Genomic DNA, 17,291 nt, shown 5'->3' on the forward strand with positions numbered 1-17,291 from the left:
TCGCCGCCAGCTGGCCCCTTCCAGGCCCATAGGGCCCGGGGGTCCCAGCCCCTCCTTTCTCGGACAGAAGACCATCCCCAAACTTCTCTTGGGGGTGGGGGGAGACCAAAAGTTAGAATCAGTCCGAGGGAGTGAGTCAGATACTTGGACCACCAGATAAATATTTATTTTTCTCTTGGATTCTTTGATCTTTTCCTTTGAAACCCCCGAGTCCTAAGCAGCTCGACTGCCAGAGCTGAACCGGGACTTTATGAAATCGACCACTTTGCCAGACCGAGAGAAAAGGATCCTGATGGGAGTACACAGAGCGGAAACAGGTTAGGTCCTCACTGAGTGAGGACCCCCCCTCCCGGCCTCCCTAGGTTTGATCTTATTCTAGCAGTGATCCAAGCTTCGCCCTCCTTAGGTGAGCCCGGCTCCCAAAGGCAGTCCAGCTCTCAGCGTTCCTCGGCTCGCAGACCCCTGCCTGCATTGGGTAGCGGGAAACCCCGCCTCTCACTCCAAGCCCTGCCTTCTTCAGTGGGCGGCTCACGCGGTTAGAACGCCGACAGTGAGCACCACTAAGCCCCAGATCAGCACCCCCAACAGGCGTCTTCTCAGCAGTTGCTCCGGCTTCGGAGTCTGTGGCTCGAAGTCTGTGGTTGTGTGTGGGCGATCCAAAGCCACCTCTCCCAGGGCCGTCTCATCCTGAGTTTCGGTGTTTGGTGACGGTATCTCCTCCTGGATTCTTTTGGGCAATACTGATAGAGGAGGGGTAAGAAGTGATCCTGGGAGAGCGCTAAGGTCCTGCCAAGACCAAGGCAAGTTCTCCCCGCGGCAAGCCGCCCCAGGACCCAGGCCCTCCGGGACATAATCACACCTCCAACTGCTTGAAGCCGGGGCACACCCAGAGGGGCGCCCTGGCCGGGTGACCAGGAACCTTACTCGGGGCAGGAAGCCACACCCTCGTGGCCTGAAGCCACACCCCGACAGGAAGTTATGCCCATAGGCCACGCCCCTGAAGCAAGCCACCCGCCTGGAATCGGGCGCCCCAAAAACTCAGGACCCTGAATTCCACTTCTCTCAACTCCGCAACACTGACCTGTGACGTGAAAATAGATGATCGTGGCTGGACTGGATTGTATGGAACCCAGCTCGCAGCGATAGGTACCTGCATCCTTTGGACGCACCATGGTCTTGGTCAGGATGGGCTCCTTCCCCTTGGACACCAAGGTCTCAGAATTGTTCTTCCAAACCTAGACCCAAGCTCAAGGGGTCACAGAGGCCTGGGGAATTCAGGGATTAGGGGAGTACAGGGGTGAGATGATCATGGGGCTTCAGTGGGGAGGTGGGAGTCCAGGGTGTACTGTTCAGGACGTGAGGTCCCAGGGGATAAAAGGAAGTCAGACTTGGTCGGTCATAGGTCATGGGCATTGTGGATGCAGGCCTGTGGATACAGGGTCTAGGGGTGCTCATACAAGCCTGATGGACTTGGAGTTCAAGGGTAACGGGAGTTGGAGGGCCCCACCCTGTAAAAGCTGTAATCGGTCAGGCCTTGAGAGATTTTATGCCAGTTGAGCTCACAGTCCAGGATCATGTCTTCCATGTGATGGACCTTGACTTCGCGCTCTGGGAATAGGGGGTTACTGTGGTGTGCTCTCTCAAGATTCTGGGCCCTCTCCCAACCCCCTTCCACTTGGTCTCGCCCCGCCTGTCCTCCTGGTCTGGCTCCAGTCTTCGCCCTCTTTAGATTCAGTCTCTCCTCTGGCTCCGCCCCTCTGGCGCCAACCCCTCTGGCTGGGCCCCGCTCTCTCACCTCCGCAATTCTTAGACTTTCGACAAGCGTGAACCTGCTTCTGGCAGGTACTGCACCAGATGAGAGGCTGCAACATCAAACCTAAAAGGGCAAGATCGAGGCTGTGTTCTCCCAATTAAGAGGCGGGGCTAAAAGGAGAGGGTAGGGCCAAGGGCTGAGGCGGGATCAGCCGAATCTCCAAGGAGGTCAGTCAGGGGCTGGAACATAGCACTGTAGGAAGTCGGCTCTAACTAGGCTCAGTAAAGAGTGCAAAAACTATATGACCATTTCCCCCAAGAAGTCCAAGAAATATTGGAGACCCAGGAACCTCTCGACGGGGAGAATGAGACACAGACCCAAAAGAGAGACTGGGTATTGACAGGGCAGGGATGAGGGATGGACGACCATTTCCCATAATTGAGACTTACCACATTTGTTGGGACAAAAAGCTGCCTCGGAAGAAACAATAAAAAAAGAGAGAGAGAGAATAAGATTTCTTAAGTTACAGGGGATGAGAGAAGGGGTGAAGGAACAGGCTAGGGCTGGGGCTCTTGCATTGGAGAAAGGAAAGACATGGGTATCTGGATCCTTGGGTCTGAGGGGGCAGGGGGTTGGGAGAGCTGACGGATCAGAGAAGCAGGAGGCAGGGGACAAGGACTCTAGGACTGTGAAAGGAGAAGCCTGTGGTGCCAGACTCCCATCTTCTCTCACCCTCTTTTTGAAACTGAGCAGCGTAGCTGGCAAAGGTATTCTTTGCCAGATGCAACATCCATAACATCTCCTTCACGAAGAGCTCACCTGGGAAGAAGCAGGCAGACTGCAGAGTAGTCCCCACCCCCACCCCCACCCTCCTGCCCGTCCCAGATGTGAGGTACCCGAAGTTGGCCTCTGTCTGCAGAGCCTGGCATTCAGCTTTCCGGTCTTCTCAGGTTAGGACAATAAAAATATAAAGACCACTTAACAGAATGCTGGCTCCAGAGTCCAGTACCTGACCACCAGACCAGGGGTCACCAGCAGTCCCTTCCCTGAGTTTCTGGAAGTTCTCTCAGGCCCTCTCTGAGCATTTACCTTTTGCATCACTATCTGTGATGCGTTTCATATCCTTCAGCAAACTCCAGGATGACTTTTCCAGTGTGGCCTCATCTGTGGGGGACGGGGGAGAGATAACCCCCAGATTCCAAGCATTACTGTCTCATCCGCTCACCTAGTCTTAGAAACTACAGTACCCATGGGGCTAGTGGACAAGGGTAGGTCTGGTAAAATGGTTACCCCACCCCGTTGCCTTCTGGGAGTTGTAGTTTTATTATACAAAATTGCAGGCTAAAAGGTAGGGAAACTGTATTTGCCAGCCCTTGGGGAACCCCAGAATCTGCATCCCAGCCTTTTCCATTCCCGAACCTAGGAGATTCTCCCTTCAGTCCTTTCTCTCCAGCACCTCCCAGCGACCCTAGCCCCAGAACCCTTATCGATCTCCACCCTCACCGACAACCCCCATATAGGAGTCCTCGTCAATAGGCAGGTCCTTGAAATCTTCCAGTGCCTGCTTTATCTTTTCCATCACTTTTTTGTGATGGTTGGCCTCCAGGTGGCCAGGCAGATAATCCATTTCCAAGGAGTTTAGCGCCTCCCTGACCTTTGGATCACAAATGACACAGCCCCTGGCAGGAAATAGGCAGCCGGCCAGAGTCGCCACCAGGAGGGGAAGCCCCCGCGGCCCCATTGCGACCAGAGTGCGCAGTCCGTGCCCAACGCCGGGGAGGGTCTTCTTACCCCCACCCGAGAAGGTGAACGCTAAATGGAGAGAAGCCTTTCCACGAGACTATCGGAACCCCAATTGGCAGGGCGCACACTTCTCATTAGAGAACCGAGGAGTCTTAAAGCACTCTACCCTCGACCTTGACTCCTGACTGTTGTACCCTCGAACACTAGGGTTCGCTGAAGAGCCCACGTTCTGAGAGCTTTTAGAGAGAATGACTAAGCCACGTCCTTCCAACTCGAATCTTTTCCCACGACTAAAATTAAGAATCTTGTTGGGGGTGAGGGTAAGGTTGGTTGGGTGGTAGAGAAAGCTCTTGATTGGGGTCACAGTCACGGTTTGCCCCTTACTAGGAACGCCCACAGCCTCCTCCTCCCGGCTACCTACGTGAGGCCCGAGATTCCCTAGAGAGAGTCCCTGGAGTTTCCTTGGCCCCGCCCAGAATCCCAACTCTTAGTCTGATTGGATCCCGACAAAGGGAAGGCCCCACCTATCGCTCCATGATGTCACAGCTGCCTTTTCAGACTAGAACTTTCCCAGCATCTACCGAAGGGAAGATCCCTGTCGGCTCTGATTTCCGGAGCCAAGGAAAGGGCTTCAAGCCTTCAGTCTCCTCCCCTCTCAGGGCTCCGACTCAGGCTTTGGGCTAGATGCCCACGACCCTTTGGAAACCCTGTCGTCGAGCCACGAAAACGTAGGAAAAGATCCTTTCTAGCCCTAGGACTACACTTCCCAGAAGGCCCCGGGTGTCTCCCTAGCTGATTACAGCAGCCGACCCCATAGCTTTATGGGAAACGTAGTTCAAGAATTATAATCTTTGTTCACGCCCCACCCCACCTTCTCTCTCCAGCCTGTGGGGCTGGATACCAGGGTCCCAGGGGAAAGGGGTCTGGGGGCCAATGCAGAGAGTCTCCGAGGAAGGAATTGGGTCTCTGAGACCACAAATCACACAAGTAGGGCACCAAAAAAGAAGGAACTCATGTCCCAAGAAATGAGAAGTCCCCGGAAGTTCCACATCTTTACTCCTACTCACACACCCTCATGCACACAAGTCTCCAAAAAACCTGCAGAGATTGGTTGGTGGTGTGGATTTTAATTCATACATCCCTCTCTCCCACCTACGGTAGTCGAGTAGGGACTGGTCCCCCAAAACCCCCCGAGAAAACTAGAAAAGGTCTCAAATTCTCAGACAACTCTGTAATAAAGGTATCTACCTTCATTTCTTTCAAAAAGCCTCATGGAAGTTCTAAAAATCTGAGTCAATAATTCCATTCTCTGAGACTTCCCTGGTGGTCCAGTGGTTAAGACTTTGAGCTTCAAATGCAGGGATTGCGGGTTCCATCCCTAGTTGAAGAACTAAGATCCCCCATGCTGTCCTGCATGGCAAAAAAAATACCTATCCTCCTGTCCAGACCCTGTGCTCCTGCCTGGGTTGGAGACCAGTCTGGAGTCTGCATACCTTCTGAGTCTTTCATCCTTCACTTGTGCAAAGCCAGACTTAGAGATTCTGTGAATTCAGGGACAGAGAGTGGCTGGCAAGGGACACAATGCGCACCGTTTTCTGCAAGCCCAGAAGGCACCCTTATGCCACTGGTGTGCTGTGTGTGCTCAGTCACTCAGTCATGTCCAGCTCTTTGTGACCCCATGGACTGTAGCCTGCCAGGCTCCTCCGTTCATGGAATTCTCCAGGCAAGAATACTGGAGTGCGTTGCAATTTCCTCCTCCAGGAGATCCTGACTCAGGGATGGAACCCAAGTCTCCTGCGTCTCATGCATTGGCAAGCAGATTCTTTACCACTAGCCACCTCAGTAAATCAACTCCATCACCCCCAGCAGCCCAGCTATGGAGGAGGAAACTTCTTTAGTTGGCAGAAGCAAACTGAACTTGGAGCCAATGTGTGCACGTCCACTTTTGGCAGTTTTGGAGTTTTTTTGTTTTTTTTTTTTTAAGTGGCCGGATATTTTTGCAGAGCCTTACTCCTTAGGCTGAAGCATTCAGCACCATCCCTTCCCCCTCCCATCTCATACTTTAGCATATCTGTGGTTTTTCAGGAGCTGAAATGTTAAGTAAAGTTCCACTTTGCTCACACACTGTCCCAGCTACAGATAAGTTTGTCTTCCATCAACCTTTCCAGCAGTCGTGAGCTGTTGATCTACTGGTTGTATATGGCACCCTACTCCAGTACTCTTGCCTGGGAAATCCCATGGATGGAGGAGCCTGCTGGGCTACAGCCCATGGGGTCTCGAAGAGTCGGACACGACTGAGTGACTTCACTTTCACTTTTCACTAATTAGAACACCCATGAGTTCCTTCAGTCCTGCTGACCCAGAGATGAGAACTATCTCTTCTCAAAAAAGGCCAGGATGGTCAACACTGGAATGGTGAATTCCTGTTACTGGGGGCAGTGATATAGAAGTACTCTGGTTATGGCCTGGGAAGAACAGGTAGGCACTGTGCCTTCTAGAACTGCCATGAACTTTTCCAGACATCGCCACCCACCATGCAAAGGTTTTCCATTGATTCTAGAACGTTCCAGCAGTGGCAGAAAACACCCATGCCCCTTTTCTCCAAGTCTAGACAACTAGAATGACTCTAGAAATGGGTGTCGACCACCTGCAAGACCACAAGCTTTTTAGAATCTTCTGGGCTTCCAGAGATGCATACTATTGGCCCTACGTGGATCAGGCTATTTCAGAAAGTCTCCCTGTTCCTCAAGACTCAGCCTTCATTGGAGCGGAGACAAGTCTGCATTAATGCCCACCCACTCGGGCAGGAAGGCAGCCTCAGGTTTAAAGATCTTCAGGAAGCTGGAATCAGGCAGGGTGAAGTTGGCCAGGTAGATGGTGTCTCCACCAGCCAGGTAGGCGGCCCAGAAGCCAAAGGTGCCAATGGTCATGATGGTGTGGTTGCATTGTGTGAGCAGCGCAAAGTCTTTGTTGGGCGCACCCTCCTGCCCGTCTCCGGCGAAGATCACATCCCCCCGGGAGGTGTCAATGTTTTCCCGGCACCACTTCATGCCGTTGCTAGTGACCACAAAGATGGGGGCTTTGTGCCGGGCCCGGAACCAGTCCATAGCCTGTTGGAGGTAAGCGCGATCCCCCACCACACCCTTCCAGTGGAGGGGCATCACCTGTAGGTAGTCCCCGCGGCGCACATGGACACCCACAAAGGTGCTCGGGCGGCCTCCCGTGCGGGGGAAGCGGAGCCCACTCAGTGAACGCTGCGCCTCCTGCCGCAGATGCTCGTGTAGGGTGAACTCGCTGCGGATCTGGTCCCGGAGGTGATGGAAGAAGGTCCAGGAGCAGGGGAAGCCCGTGAGCTTCAGCCAGGGCTCCTTCAAGTGGGCGTACTCCTCCGACATCCAGTCATGAAGCTCCAGCTCCTGCCAAGGAGCGTGTCTGTCCACCTCGGGCGCCAGCACGGGCAGTGTGATGCGGAACACGGGGGCCAGGACGGCGTGCATGGAGGGCTGGATGAAGGCCTGGCGGCCATTGAGCTGGGCCAGGGCCAGCAGCGTGGCGTACTGCCCCATCTGGTTCCCAAACCGGCCTTTGGGGTCGATAGTCCAAGTTCCTGAGACAGAAGCAGAATGCCTGGGACAGGTAAAGGTGGCATTGGGGTTCATCAGTGTGCCTGACAGGCAAAGGATGGCCACGGGGGATCTCACCCGGCTACGGTCTGGACACGGCAGGAACAGGTCTAAGCCACTGTGAAAGAGGTTTTGGTGGATGAGGAGGAAGAAGACGCAGGCAAAAACACAGGTTAGCAGGAAGATCAGACAGAGGTGATGGTGGCCGGGAGCCCACATGGCTGCAGAACAAGAGTAGATGAGGAGATATTAGAGTTTGAGAATGACTATCGGGGAAGAGAGGGCTGAGGGAACCAGGAAACAATAAGTCTGGGCTCCTGGGCTTGAGGGTAAAAGGAATCAGGGCTCTTGGATCTGAGTGAGAAAGAGCTAAGGGCTTGGAATTTCCAGGAATGGAAGATGGTGAAAATTAGTGGTTTCCAAAATGAAAGTGATCCAGGAACCACCAGCTTGTCCCCATGTCCGGGAATCTCAGTGTCTCGGGTGCCCTGACGTGGGGCAGTGTTGCCCCCAACTCCTTTCTGGGTGTACCTGTGTGTGAGGGGCAGAGGCCACCACGGAGGTGACAGGAAGCGACCATCAAGTAGAACGTGAGAGGCAGGAGGCCCAGGCCTGGATGGGGGGGACCTTGATTCCTGGAGGAGCAGGAGTTGGGGGGTCGGGGGTGGAGGAGACTCCCGGGTGCCGTAGGGGGTTAGAGGTTGGGGGTGCACCTCTTGGGACTGAGGGCCCGACTCCTGGGTCCGAGGCATCCGCATTTCTCACTCACCTGAACTCCTGGAGAGTGGCGGACCCACAGCAGGCTTGGGCTAGAATGGAGCGCTCCGGCTGCAAGTGCAGACCACATCCCGCGGGGGGCCCACCTCCGCCCCCGTCCGCCCCCCTCCTCGGAAACCTGGACTCCAGGTTCCCAGACCCGACGGGCCTCCCTTCTCCGCGCCTCCTCCCGCGACTGGCTGCGAAGGCTCCGGGGGAAGAGCGGTAGGAGAGTGGGCGCGGCTCCGAGAATCACAGCCTTCGCCCTTCCCCGGCCCGGCAGATACCTCAGAGAGGCAGCGCCCCGCCCCATCCCTGGCGCCGAGCCCCGGCTCCGCAGGTCCGGAACGGCAGCCCCCGCCTCCTGCCCTCCGACCCGGAGAACCTGCGCCTCAGCCCGCTCCCCTCCCATCACCACCCCCACCTCCAGCCCCAGGCAGCCTACCTGGCCTCCCTAGCAGCCGCATCTTTTCGTGGACACTGAGATCTAGCTTGCAACTGCCATGCTGGATCCGGATGCTCCGGTCCGTCGACTTCTCCCTCTTCCACTCCGGTGTCTGTGGATGCTTCGAGTCCGGCCACGCCCGGGCGTCTGGGGCTGGCCCGGGCATCCTGGTGCCGGCGGCGAGGTGCAGAATCTGGTCGCCAGGCTGTTCCACGCGCGGATGCAAAGCCTTCTCCAGCTCTCAGGATCCCGGCGTGAGAGCCTCCGGCCGGAACGTGTCCCCACGCCCCTCAGGGGCCGCTGATCCCGCCCCCGCTCCCCTGCACTCGCAAATTCCAGAGTCCTAGGCTGTCCTTTCGAGGGAATCAGTATCCGGCGCCTGCCTTTCTACTTTCTAAAAGGGCATGTCCCGCCTCTCCCGAGGTCAGGAACGGAGAAAGCAGAAATAGAATAGAGTTTCTCCTCCCTGTCTGCCTCAGAGGTCGCAGCAGGCCTCTTCAAGGAACAGACGCTGGACTCGTTCTGCAGACCTGAAGCCATTTCCCCTGTCGACGGTTGCTCCCCACTCGCACCCATTCCCCCCCTCCTCCCCCGTGGCCCTGAGTAGTCTGACTATTGCCATTCAAGAAATCAAAGACCCAGGGATTGATTGGACTTGACTCTCCAGAGATGTGATCATAATTTCTCCATATCCAGGACTCCCCAGTCCCCGGCCCCCTCTTCAGACTAAGAAATCTGGGCCCTCCACTCACCCTCAGTCAGATCTGGTGTTCAGACTCTGTTGCTGAGGCATGTGCGACCCCATGGACTGCAGCCCGCCAGGCTCCTCTGTCCATGGGACCTCCCAGGCAAGAATACTGGAGTGGGTTGCTCCTCCTCCAGGGAATTTGCCAGACCCAGGGATCAAACCCGTGTCTCCTGCATCTCCTGCATTGGCAGGCCAATTCTTTACCACAAAGCCACCTGGGAGGTGGTCTTTACCATGGACCTTGCACCCTTTGGTTCCAGGAAATTGCTCACCCCCTCATTCCCCTTGGGATCTTGGGTCTAACTTTTCCCTGAATAGCCTGGATCATTTGCCAACTCTGAGTCAAAGACTCTCACCATCCCCCAGCTTCCCCAGGCTATTTTGAGGGCACCTGTCTGATCCTGGGTCGCGTCTGTGGTGAAAGAAACATCAGGATTGCATCAGGACCCAGGAGGAGGAGGAGGCTGGGATGTTTCGGGGCGTGAATGCCTAGCCTGCAGTTACTCAGGAGCTTGTCTTGTAACTTCCAGATCATGACACCTGTTTCCTTGAGGAGGACGCTTTGATCCTGCGTGGCTAGCTGCTTTCCTGATGATCAGCAAACCTCAGAAAACCCAGAACTTCAGGTGAGATGCGGAAATTCCAGTTGCGGAGCACGATCTGCCTCAGTTAGCCAGAAAGGCGGTCCCGTTCCATTCCTGCTCAGGCTGCAGAGTCAAGGTTCCCAGCCCCTTCCTTCCTTCCTCAGACCCAGGAGTCTGAAACCCCAGCTCCCTCCTCCCTCAGGCCAAACAGTCTGGGCCCTCCAGCTGCTTTCACCCAGGTCCCAGTTCATCAGATTTCTATCCCCCTGGTGCCTCACATGGTGGAGGCCAGGCCCCCAGCTGGAAGGACCCCCGATTGCATCATCTGTCCAGGTTGACCTGGACACCGTGGAATCCTAGCATCTGCCAAGTGGGTCAAATATCACGGGTCAGGCGTCGGGAAGGTGATGGGGCGGGTCTGTCTGGATATAAATTCTGGAGTGTCTGCATCCATCCCAAGAGATCTGGGTGTCCAGTCAGCTGTGAGTCCATGTGCAAGGGGACCCAGGCTACTGAAGCAGTCATCTGAGAACCTGCTCTCCTGGGCAACCGGGCTCCGAAACAGGATCTAGACCATTCAGCTCTTCAAACCCCAGACCCCAGACCCCACCTGAGGACGTGAACCACTGATGGGCTGGGACGAGGCCAAGTTCAAGCACTTGGGACTGTGGGTCCCTGTGCTGGCTGTCCTCCTGCTAGGAACCTGCCGGGCGCATCCCATTCCAGACTCCAGCCCCCTCCTCCAGTTTGGGGGCCAAGTCCGCCAGCGGTACCTCTACACGGATGATGCCCAGGAGACAGAGGCCCACCTGGAGATCAGGGCCGATGGCACAGTGGTGGGGGCAGCCCGCCAGAGCCCCGAAAGTGAGTATGTGTATGGGGAGGTAGGGCTTGATCCTGAAGCAGTAGGGAATTGGGGCCTGGACTCCCGAGTCTGGGGGAGGAGGGGGATGGGCAAGGCCTTCTGAGCCCCTGACCCACTTTCTCCCCTCAGGTCTCTTGGAGCTGAAAGCCCTGAAGCCAGGCGTCATTCAGATCTTGGGAGTTAAAACATCCAGGTTTCTCTGCCAGGGGCCAGATGGGAAGCTGTACGGATCGGTGAGTTTCCAGGATCCCTGTCCTTGCCCGCCACCCTTCCTCTCCCCATCCTCACAATCTGAGGGACCAGGTTGCACCTTTGATGTTGGTCAGGCTTGGTTTGACGTTCTCCGCATGCCCCTAACCTGGCCACAATCCCCAGAGGAGAGCGCTGTGGTCATCAGCGTTCACAAGAAGAAACTGAGGCTCTGGCAGGGCGACCACCGGCCCCAAGTCACAGGGCCCATGAATGACAATGACCTGGGAGGCCAAGTCTTGTGACTCCTGTGCTGACCATACAGGTTCCCACAGGCCTGGCTCATGCTGGGCGAAGGGTCGCTCCAGGAATCGATGGCCTGTAAAGTGAACATGACCTTGGGTGCTAGCCAGATGCCCCTGCCAGGACTTAGAGAGCCTCCCCTGATCCCTGGGCTGGAATAGTCTTCTCTGTGAAGTGGGGGGCGGGGAAGTGCGTGGGTCTCGCAGCGCCACCTAGGGGTTAAGGAGGGACCTGCCTCCGTGGTTTTGAGTCTGGGAGGAAGGGGCTGGGGAGACCTAGACGATAAAGCTGAGAAAGGAGGGGGTTCTCCCAGCTCCCCAGCAGTCCTAGGACTGGAGGGCCTGGACTCCTGAGTCTGGGAGAGGTTGGGGCTGGGAGTCCTTCAGGAGCAAGGGGGTATCGGAACCCCCACATTTCTGACCCGACTCTCATCCCCGCAGCTGCACTTTGACCCCAAAGCCTGCAGCTTTCGGGAGCTGCTTCTTGAAGATGGATACAACGTCTACCAGTCGGAGACCCTGGGCCTTCCACTCCGCCTGCCCCCCCAGCGCTCGTCCAACCGGGACCCGGCCCCGCGGGGACCTGCTCGCTTCCTTCCACTGCCGGGCCTGCCCGCGGCGCCCCCGGATCCTCCAGGGATCTTGGCCCCCGAGCCTCCCGACGTGGGCTCCTCGGATCCCCTGAGTATGGTGGGACCCTCGTATGGCCGAAGCCCCAGCTACACTTCTTGAAGACGTCCGCTGTGTAGTACTGGGTCTCCTCTTTATTTATGGCATTATTTATCTTATTTATTTTTTTATTTTTCTTACTTGAGATAATAAAGAGTCTGAGAGGAGGATCAGAGTGAGTTTGTGTGTTTGAGGGAGAAAATGGGAGTCTGCTTCCGCGTCTCTCCTTGTCCCTCCATTGCCAGCCACGCTGAGACGGTCCCAGCCTTTCTGCACCCCCTCCCCAGCTGACCCTGTGTTTGGCTCCACTAAGGTGTCCCCAGAGACTCTGGACTACCCTTGCCCTTTGACAGGACAGTATTTGTTATTCTTCCCTCACCCCCTCCCTGACCCCAACCACGTGTTTGTGTTGTGGAACTATTTCTCTGGGGTAACTCAATAACGGGAACACTTTTTAAAATGGCACAAGCGGACCCACATCCTTATGGGAGATGTAGTTTTGGGAGGTTGATTTAGCACTAGGAATGGTCCTCAGGGCTGGGGCAAGGACTCTTGGATTCTGGAGATACAGTCGTTGCTAGGAAGACCCTTTTGAGTCCTGAGGATTCAGAGGGCTGGACATCTGGACACCTGGATCCCAGGAGAGCAGGGGAATCTGGGCATCCTTGTCTGAGAGAGGAGGGACTGGAGATTGAGAGTCCTGGATCTCAGAAAAAGAACTTGAGAATCTAAATGCTTCCATCCAGGTGCTTATGGACCTTGGAGAGGAATGACTGTCCCAGAATCCAATCTCAGTGAGCAAGTTGCCCATCCCCACTTCCTTTCCACCAACTAGATTTCCATATTGCTCTTCAAGCTATTTTCCTGTTAGGAAAGACGTGAAGACAAAGGTTTAGACTACACTTCCTAGGACCATCCCTAGTGCTAAATGAACTCCCCAAAAACTACATCTCCCATGAGGGTGTGGGTCTGCTTGTGCCATTTTTTAAAATGTCCCTTTATTGAGTTACCGCAGAGAAATAGTTCCACAACACAAACACGTGGTTGGCGTCAGGGAGAGGGATGAGGGAAGAATAACAAATACTGTCCTGTCAAAGGGCAAGGATAGTCCAGAGTCTCTGGGGACGCCTTAGTGGAGCCAGACACTGAGGGTCAGCAGGGGAAGGGGTGAAGAAAGGCTGGGTCAGCTTTGGTGGGGTCCCAGGTTTCTGACTGATCACTGCAGCCTCACAGGAGTTATGGTCTTGAAACATCAAAGTGTTAGTCACTCAGTCATGTCCAATTCTTTGCAATGCCATGGACTGTAGCCCCACCCCACCACCCCAGGCTCCTCTGTCTATGGGATTTTCCAGGCAAGAATACTGGAGTGAATTGCCATTTCCTCCTCCAAGGGATCTTCCTGACCCAGGAATTGGGTCAGGAGACATCTCACGAGTCTCCTGCATTGCAGACAGATTCTTTACACTCTGAGCTGTCAGGAAAGCCCCTCTCATGAAAGTACATTTAACAATTCGCTTTGAATTAACAGCCATATTGGTCTAGAAACATTAAACATAATTTTTTCCATTTGTACAGGGGTAACACACTGTATTAAATATGTAAGGTCTTATTTACATGAGTTTGATTACAGAAACTAATAAAGTATTCTCTAAATAATGAAAAAAAAAAAAAAGAATTCACTTTGTAGGGAGTGGGGTGGTCCAGGATAACTTTCCTAGCCTCACTGTTCTCAGAGTTCACTCTTTGCTGTTTCCATAGAGTATGAAAAAATATAACCTTTCAGCACAGCCACACCGCCAGTATTTCAAAGAGAGAGCTATACCTCCTCTATTTATTTCCCCACCCATACATGAACCTTCTCTCTCCTTTGGAGTTCCTGCCAAAATCAATCTGGATTTTGCTTCCATTAGTTTTCACAAGAATGGAGCTTTGTCCAAGTACTCAAAAGAAAACTATGTCACATGATAGGTGTAATTCTCACTACAATAGCACTCATATTGCAAGATATAAATGTATCAAACTAACAGATTGTACACCTTAAATTTATACAATGTTATCTGTCAGTAGATGTCAAGGGTAATTTTTTTTTTTTTTAACTATGGAGCTTTGTTCTTCCAAAAGAGATTCCCTTGAGTAATTCTGTGATCTCTGAGGACCCAGACCACCCCAGCAGCTTTCAACCTTCCCATAGCGTCCCATATCCAACTACTAATTGGACTATGTGAAGCTGCGCACGCGCGCGCGCACACACACACACACACACCCACACACACACACACCACACCCTGCTGTTCTCAGATCATCTCACCAAGTTCTCAGCCAAGAGGGCAACTTCTTCTCTAGGGGTGAGGACTGGTGGGAAATTTCCAATTTGGTTTTGTTTGTATGGGGTTTCTAGTGTGTTTGTTTTTGTTTGGGGCAGTGCTGTTGTGGCAGGCAGGCTCAGTAGTCACAGTCCGGGGGCTTAACTGCCCCATGGCATATAGGGTCTTTGTTCCCCAACCGGGAACTGAATCCACATCCCCTGCATTGGAATAATGTGGATTCTTTTTTTTTTAATTTGTATTTATTTATAGTTTTGGTTGCGTTGGGTCTTCGTTGCTGTGTGCAAGCTTTCTCTAGTTGCAGCAAGCAGGAGCTACTCATCATTGGGGTGCACGAGCTTCTCATTCTGATGACTTCTCTTGTTGGGCAGCACGGGTTCTATGGCGCGTGAGTTCAGTTGCCCCGCAGCAGATGGAATCTTCCCGAACCAGGGATGTGACCCGTGTCCTCTGCACTGGGCAGGCAGATTCCTAACCCCTGGACCCTCAGGGAGGTCCTGGAATGTGGCTTCTTACCCACTGGACCACCAGGGAGTCCCAGGAAGTTCACAGCGCTTTTGCTTTTCTTCATGCCCTGGCACTGGTTTGGCTCCGCCGCCCCCTCATATTTCGGGGTTCCTGGGGCTCCACGGTCTGCTGGTTTTGTGAAAAGTGTTTGTGAGCTTCTGTTCTCCTACTGGCTCTCCCATGGTTTGTTTTTTCTGGGAGGAGGGGTGGAATTTGGGAAGATTAAGAAACTCTAACCCGAGTCTAATCACGGGGAAACAGCAAACAAACTCCAATCGGCGACCTTCGCTATAACAACTGGCCTTGACTCTGGGAAAACGTCAAGGTCAAGAAGAAGGTGGGAGAACTGTTTAAATGAACAGAGACCAGAGTCAGCACAAGGAAATACAGTTGGCTGAGCAATTCAGGTGTTGTCCTGAATGTTAACAAGACTCTTGATGACACTTGAATGAGTTCTGTCCTTTAGAAAGTAGTCATTTATCCTTGTTAATATTTTCTGGTTTTGATTTTTGTACAGTGGTTATTAAACAGGATGTCTTTGTTCTTAGCAAATACACACTAAAGTACTTCGGGACAAAGGGGCATGGTATCTCCAGTGCTTTCTCAAATATTTCTGGAAAGGTAAACACATAATAATATATGGACATAGAGAGTGAATGCCTGCTTTTTCGAAAGCAAAAAGGAACAGGAATAGCGATAATATGGGGAGCCTAGTTAAGATTATGAGTTCTTTGTACAAGTCTTTTTTTCAGTTGAGATATAGTTGATGTACAATATAAGTTTCAAGTGTGCAAGATAGTGATTCACAATTTTTAAAGGATAGATTTCATTTCCTATTATAAAATATTGGCTGTGTTCTCCATATTATACAGTATTTTCTGGTAGATGATTTGTTTTATGCCCCTTAATCCCCTGCTCCTATGTTGCTCTTTATCTGCAACTTGAAACTTTCTATAGGTTCAAGACTCTATCAGGTAAAAGTTACTCCCAGTGCCCCCCAAAACAAATCCATGCTATTTACAGCCTCCACTGCTATCTGGCCTCTTTCCAGACATCCTTTGATGCTGCTTCTAAGAAGAAAGGGAAATTTTCAGGTGCTCTCCCCATCCCACTTGTGAAAGAAAGGATTGGAAGGAAGGAAAGAAGGGAAGAATGGAGGGAGAGGGAGAGAGAAAGGAAGAGAGAAGAAAGAAAGAAAGATAAAGAGAGAAAGAAAGAAAAAGAGGCGAAAGCAGAGGTGAAAGAAGAGGAAGAGAGATGGGAGGGGGAAAAGAACACGTAAGAAAGGTGTGACACACCAAGTGGAAAGTGTGAAGCCCCACGCGGGCCCCCGGCATCTCTGATTCTGTGACAGGACGTGTTTTCGAGGTGAGGCTCAAAGGCATGCAACGTGACTCAAAGTTTAAAACCCCACCAACCTACATACAATGGAATATTATTCAGCCTTGAAAAGGAAGGGGATTCTGAAGCATGCCAAACACGGCTGGGTCTTGAAAACATTTTACTAAGTGAAAAAAGCCACACGAGGATAGTTACTGCATGATTCCACCGATAAAGAGGTACTTGGAATAGCCAAATTCATAGAGACAGGATATTGAATGGTGGCAGCCAGGGGCAGTGGGGGTGGGAATTTGTTTCATGGGCTCAGAGTTACAGTAATGAAATCAGGTTCTGAGATGGCTGATGGGGATGGTTGCGTAACAGTGTGAATGCACTGACAGCCACTGAACTGTATGCTTGTCAGTGGTCCAGCTTCATTCTTTTGCACGTGGGCATCCAGTTTTCCCAGCACCGTTTGCTGAAACGATTGTAATGATATCTTTTAATGCCAGAAGAACTTTTGCATACGTGCACAAATATTCACAACTATTTGGTCTTGGGGTAATGATTAATTAATTTTCGAACCATCAACTTTTCTCTAAATATTCACTGACTACTCTGAAGCCTAAAAATAGCAAGCCGCCAGTTTCACAATTTCAGACTTCCCAAAACATTTGAACAAGGATTGCAAATTTAATAAACAAACTTTACAAATCTGGGACCTCAGAGTCCCTTAAATAAACCTAGAACTTTGAAGAGAAGCACAAGAGTCATACAATCTTTTTATTTTTCCAAGTGAAAGCAGGTTTATCAAAAGAGAGAAATATTCCCTAGGCAGAATGCAGTCCCTCTCAGAAAGCAAGAGCAGCCCAGAATAATATCATCTGGAGCATATATTTCACAAGTCTAATATAGCAGATTCTTATAAACACTGTAATACCTTCAGTTCAGTTCAGTCGCTCAGTCGTGTCTGACTCTTTGCGACCCCATGAATCGCAGCACGCCAGGCCTCGCTGTCCATCACCAACTCCCGGAGTTTACACAAACTTATGTCCATTGAGTCAGTGATGCCATCCACCCATCTCATCCTCTTCCGTCCCCTTCTCCTCCTGCCCCCGATCCCTCCAGCATCAGGGTCTTTTCCAATGGGTCAACTCTTCGCATGAGGTGGCCAAAGTATTGGAGTTTCAGCTTCAGCATCAGTCCTCCCAATGAACACCCAGGACTGATCTCCTTTAGGATGGACTGGTTGGATCTCCTTGCAGTCCAAGGGACTCTCAAGAGTCTTCTTCAACACCACAGTTCAAAAGCATCAATTCTTTGGTGCTCAGCTTTCTTCACAGTCCAACTTTCACATCCATACATGACCACTGGAAAAACCGTAGCCTTGACTAGCAGACCTTTAAGACCCACAAATAGAACAGTGATGATCACATTCATCAGTTTGCTTACATTAAACTGGT

The 17,291-nt window shown here is 52.5% G+C and overlaps 3 protein-coding genes across 6 annotated transcripts; 1 reads left to right on the forward strand and 2 right to left on the reverse strand.

The window, feature by feature from the left end:
* Positions 1–143: 143 nt before the first annotated feature.
* On the reverse strand, positions 144–4,430 carry IZUMO1 (izumo sperm-oocyte fusion 1). Of its 3 annotated transcripts, XM_024979242.1 has the most exons (9): positions 3,257–4,430; positions 2,843–2,917; positions 2,486–2,572; positions 2,203–2,223; positions 1,796–1,876; positions 1,508–1,608; positions 1,082–1,235; positions 533–740; positions 144–289 (listed from the first exon to the last, which is right to left on the reverse strand). In XM_024979242.1, exons 1-9 carry the CDS (start codon positions 3,492–3,494, stop codon positions 214–216), a joined length of 1,041 nt encoding a protein of 346 aa, XP_024835010.1. In that variant the 5' UTR covers positions 3,495–4,430; the 3' UTR covers positions 144–213. The 3 variants fall into 3 exon arrangements, with proteins under 3 accessions (XP_024835010.1, XP_024835011.1, XP_024835012.1); XM_024979243.1 differs by lacking the exon at positions 2,203–2,223; XM_024979244.2 differs by having other exon boundaries at positions 144–740.
* A 105-nt stretch (positions 4,431–4,535) lies between these two features.
* Positions 4,536–9,622, reverse strand: FUT1 (fucosyltransferase 1). 2 transcript variants are annotated; one of them, XM_005219151.5, is made up of 2 exons: positions 8,321–9,622; positions 4,536–7,340 (listed from the first exon to the last, which is right to left on the reverse strand). In XM_005219151.5, exons 1-2 carry the CDS (start codon positions 8,484–8,486, stop codon positions 6,256–6,258), a joined length of 1,251 nt encoding a protein of 416 aa, XP_005219208.2. In that variant the 5' UTR covers positions 8,487–9,622; the 3' UTR covers positions 4,536–6,255. The 2 variants fall into 2 exon arrangements, with proteins under 2 accessions (XP_005219208.2, NP_803465.3); NM_177499.4 differs by lacking the exon at positions 8,321–9,622 and adding an exon at positions 7,889–8,068.
* A 487-nt stretch (positions 9,623–10,109) lies between these two features.
* Positions 10,110–11,847, forward strand: FGF21 (fibroblast growth factor 21). The gene is made up of 3 exons (XM_005219486.5): positions 10,110–10,516; positions 10,647–10,750; positions 11,450–11,847. Exons 1-3 carry the CDS (start codon positions 10,282–10,284, stop codon positions 11,738–11,740), a joined length of 630 nt encoding a protein of 209 aa, XP_005219543.1. The 5' UTR covers positions 10,110–10,281; the 3' UTR covers positions 11,741–11,847.
* Positions 11,848–17,291: the final 5,444 nt, after the last annotated feature.

The sequence above is a fragment of the Bos taurus genome, chromosome 18 (assembly GCF_002263795.3).
Source record: "Bos taurus isolate L1 Dominette 01449 registration number 42190680 breed Hereford chromosome 18, ARS-UCD2.0, whole genome shotgun sequence".
Taxonomy (NCBI): Eukaryota; Metazoa; Chordata; class Mammalia; order Artiodactyla; family Bovidae; genus Bos; species Bos taurus.

Bases quoted from the DNA above. Each gene is read 5' to 3' on its own strand.
- FGF21 (XM_005219486.5), top strand. From the start codon at position 10,282: ATGGGCTGGGACGAGGCCAAGTTCAAGCACTTGGGACTGTGGGTCCCT. The intron at 10,517-10,646 runs GTGAGTATGTGT...TTCTCCCCTCAG, and splicing joins AGCCCGCCAGAGCCCCGAAA to GTCTCTTGGAGCTGAAAGCC. The intron at 10,751-11,449 runs GTGAGTTTCCAG...TCATCCCCGCAG, and splicing joins ATGGGAAGCTGTACGGATCG to CTGCACTTTGACCCCAAAGC.
- FUT1 (XM_005219151.5), bottom strand. From the start codon at position 8,486: ATGCCCGGGCCAGCCCCAGACGCCCGGGCGTGGCCGGACTCGAAGCAT. The intron at 7,341-8,320 runs GTAGGCTGCCTG...CTTGTTCTGCAG, and splicing joins GCGGCTGCTAGGGAGGCCAG to CCATGTGGGCTCCCGGCCAC.
- IZUMO1 (XM_024979242.1), bottom strand. From the start codon at position 3,494: ATGGGGCCGCGGGGGCTTCCCCTCCTGGTGGCGACTCTGGCCGGCTGC. The intron at 1,236-1,507 runs GTGGGGCCCTCC...GCTTGGGTCTAG, and splicing joins CCGATTACAGCTTTTACAGG to GTTTGGAAGAACAATTCTGA. The intron at 290-532 runs GTGAGCCGCCCA...TACTCCCATCAG, and splicing joins ACTGTCGGCGTTCTAACCGC to GATCCTTTTCTCTCGGTCTG.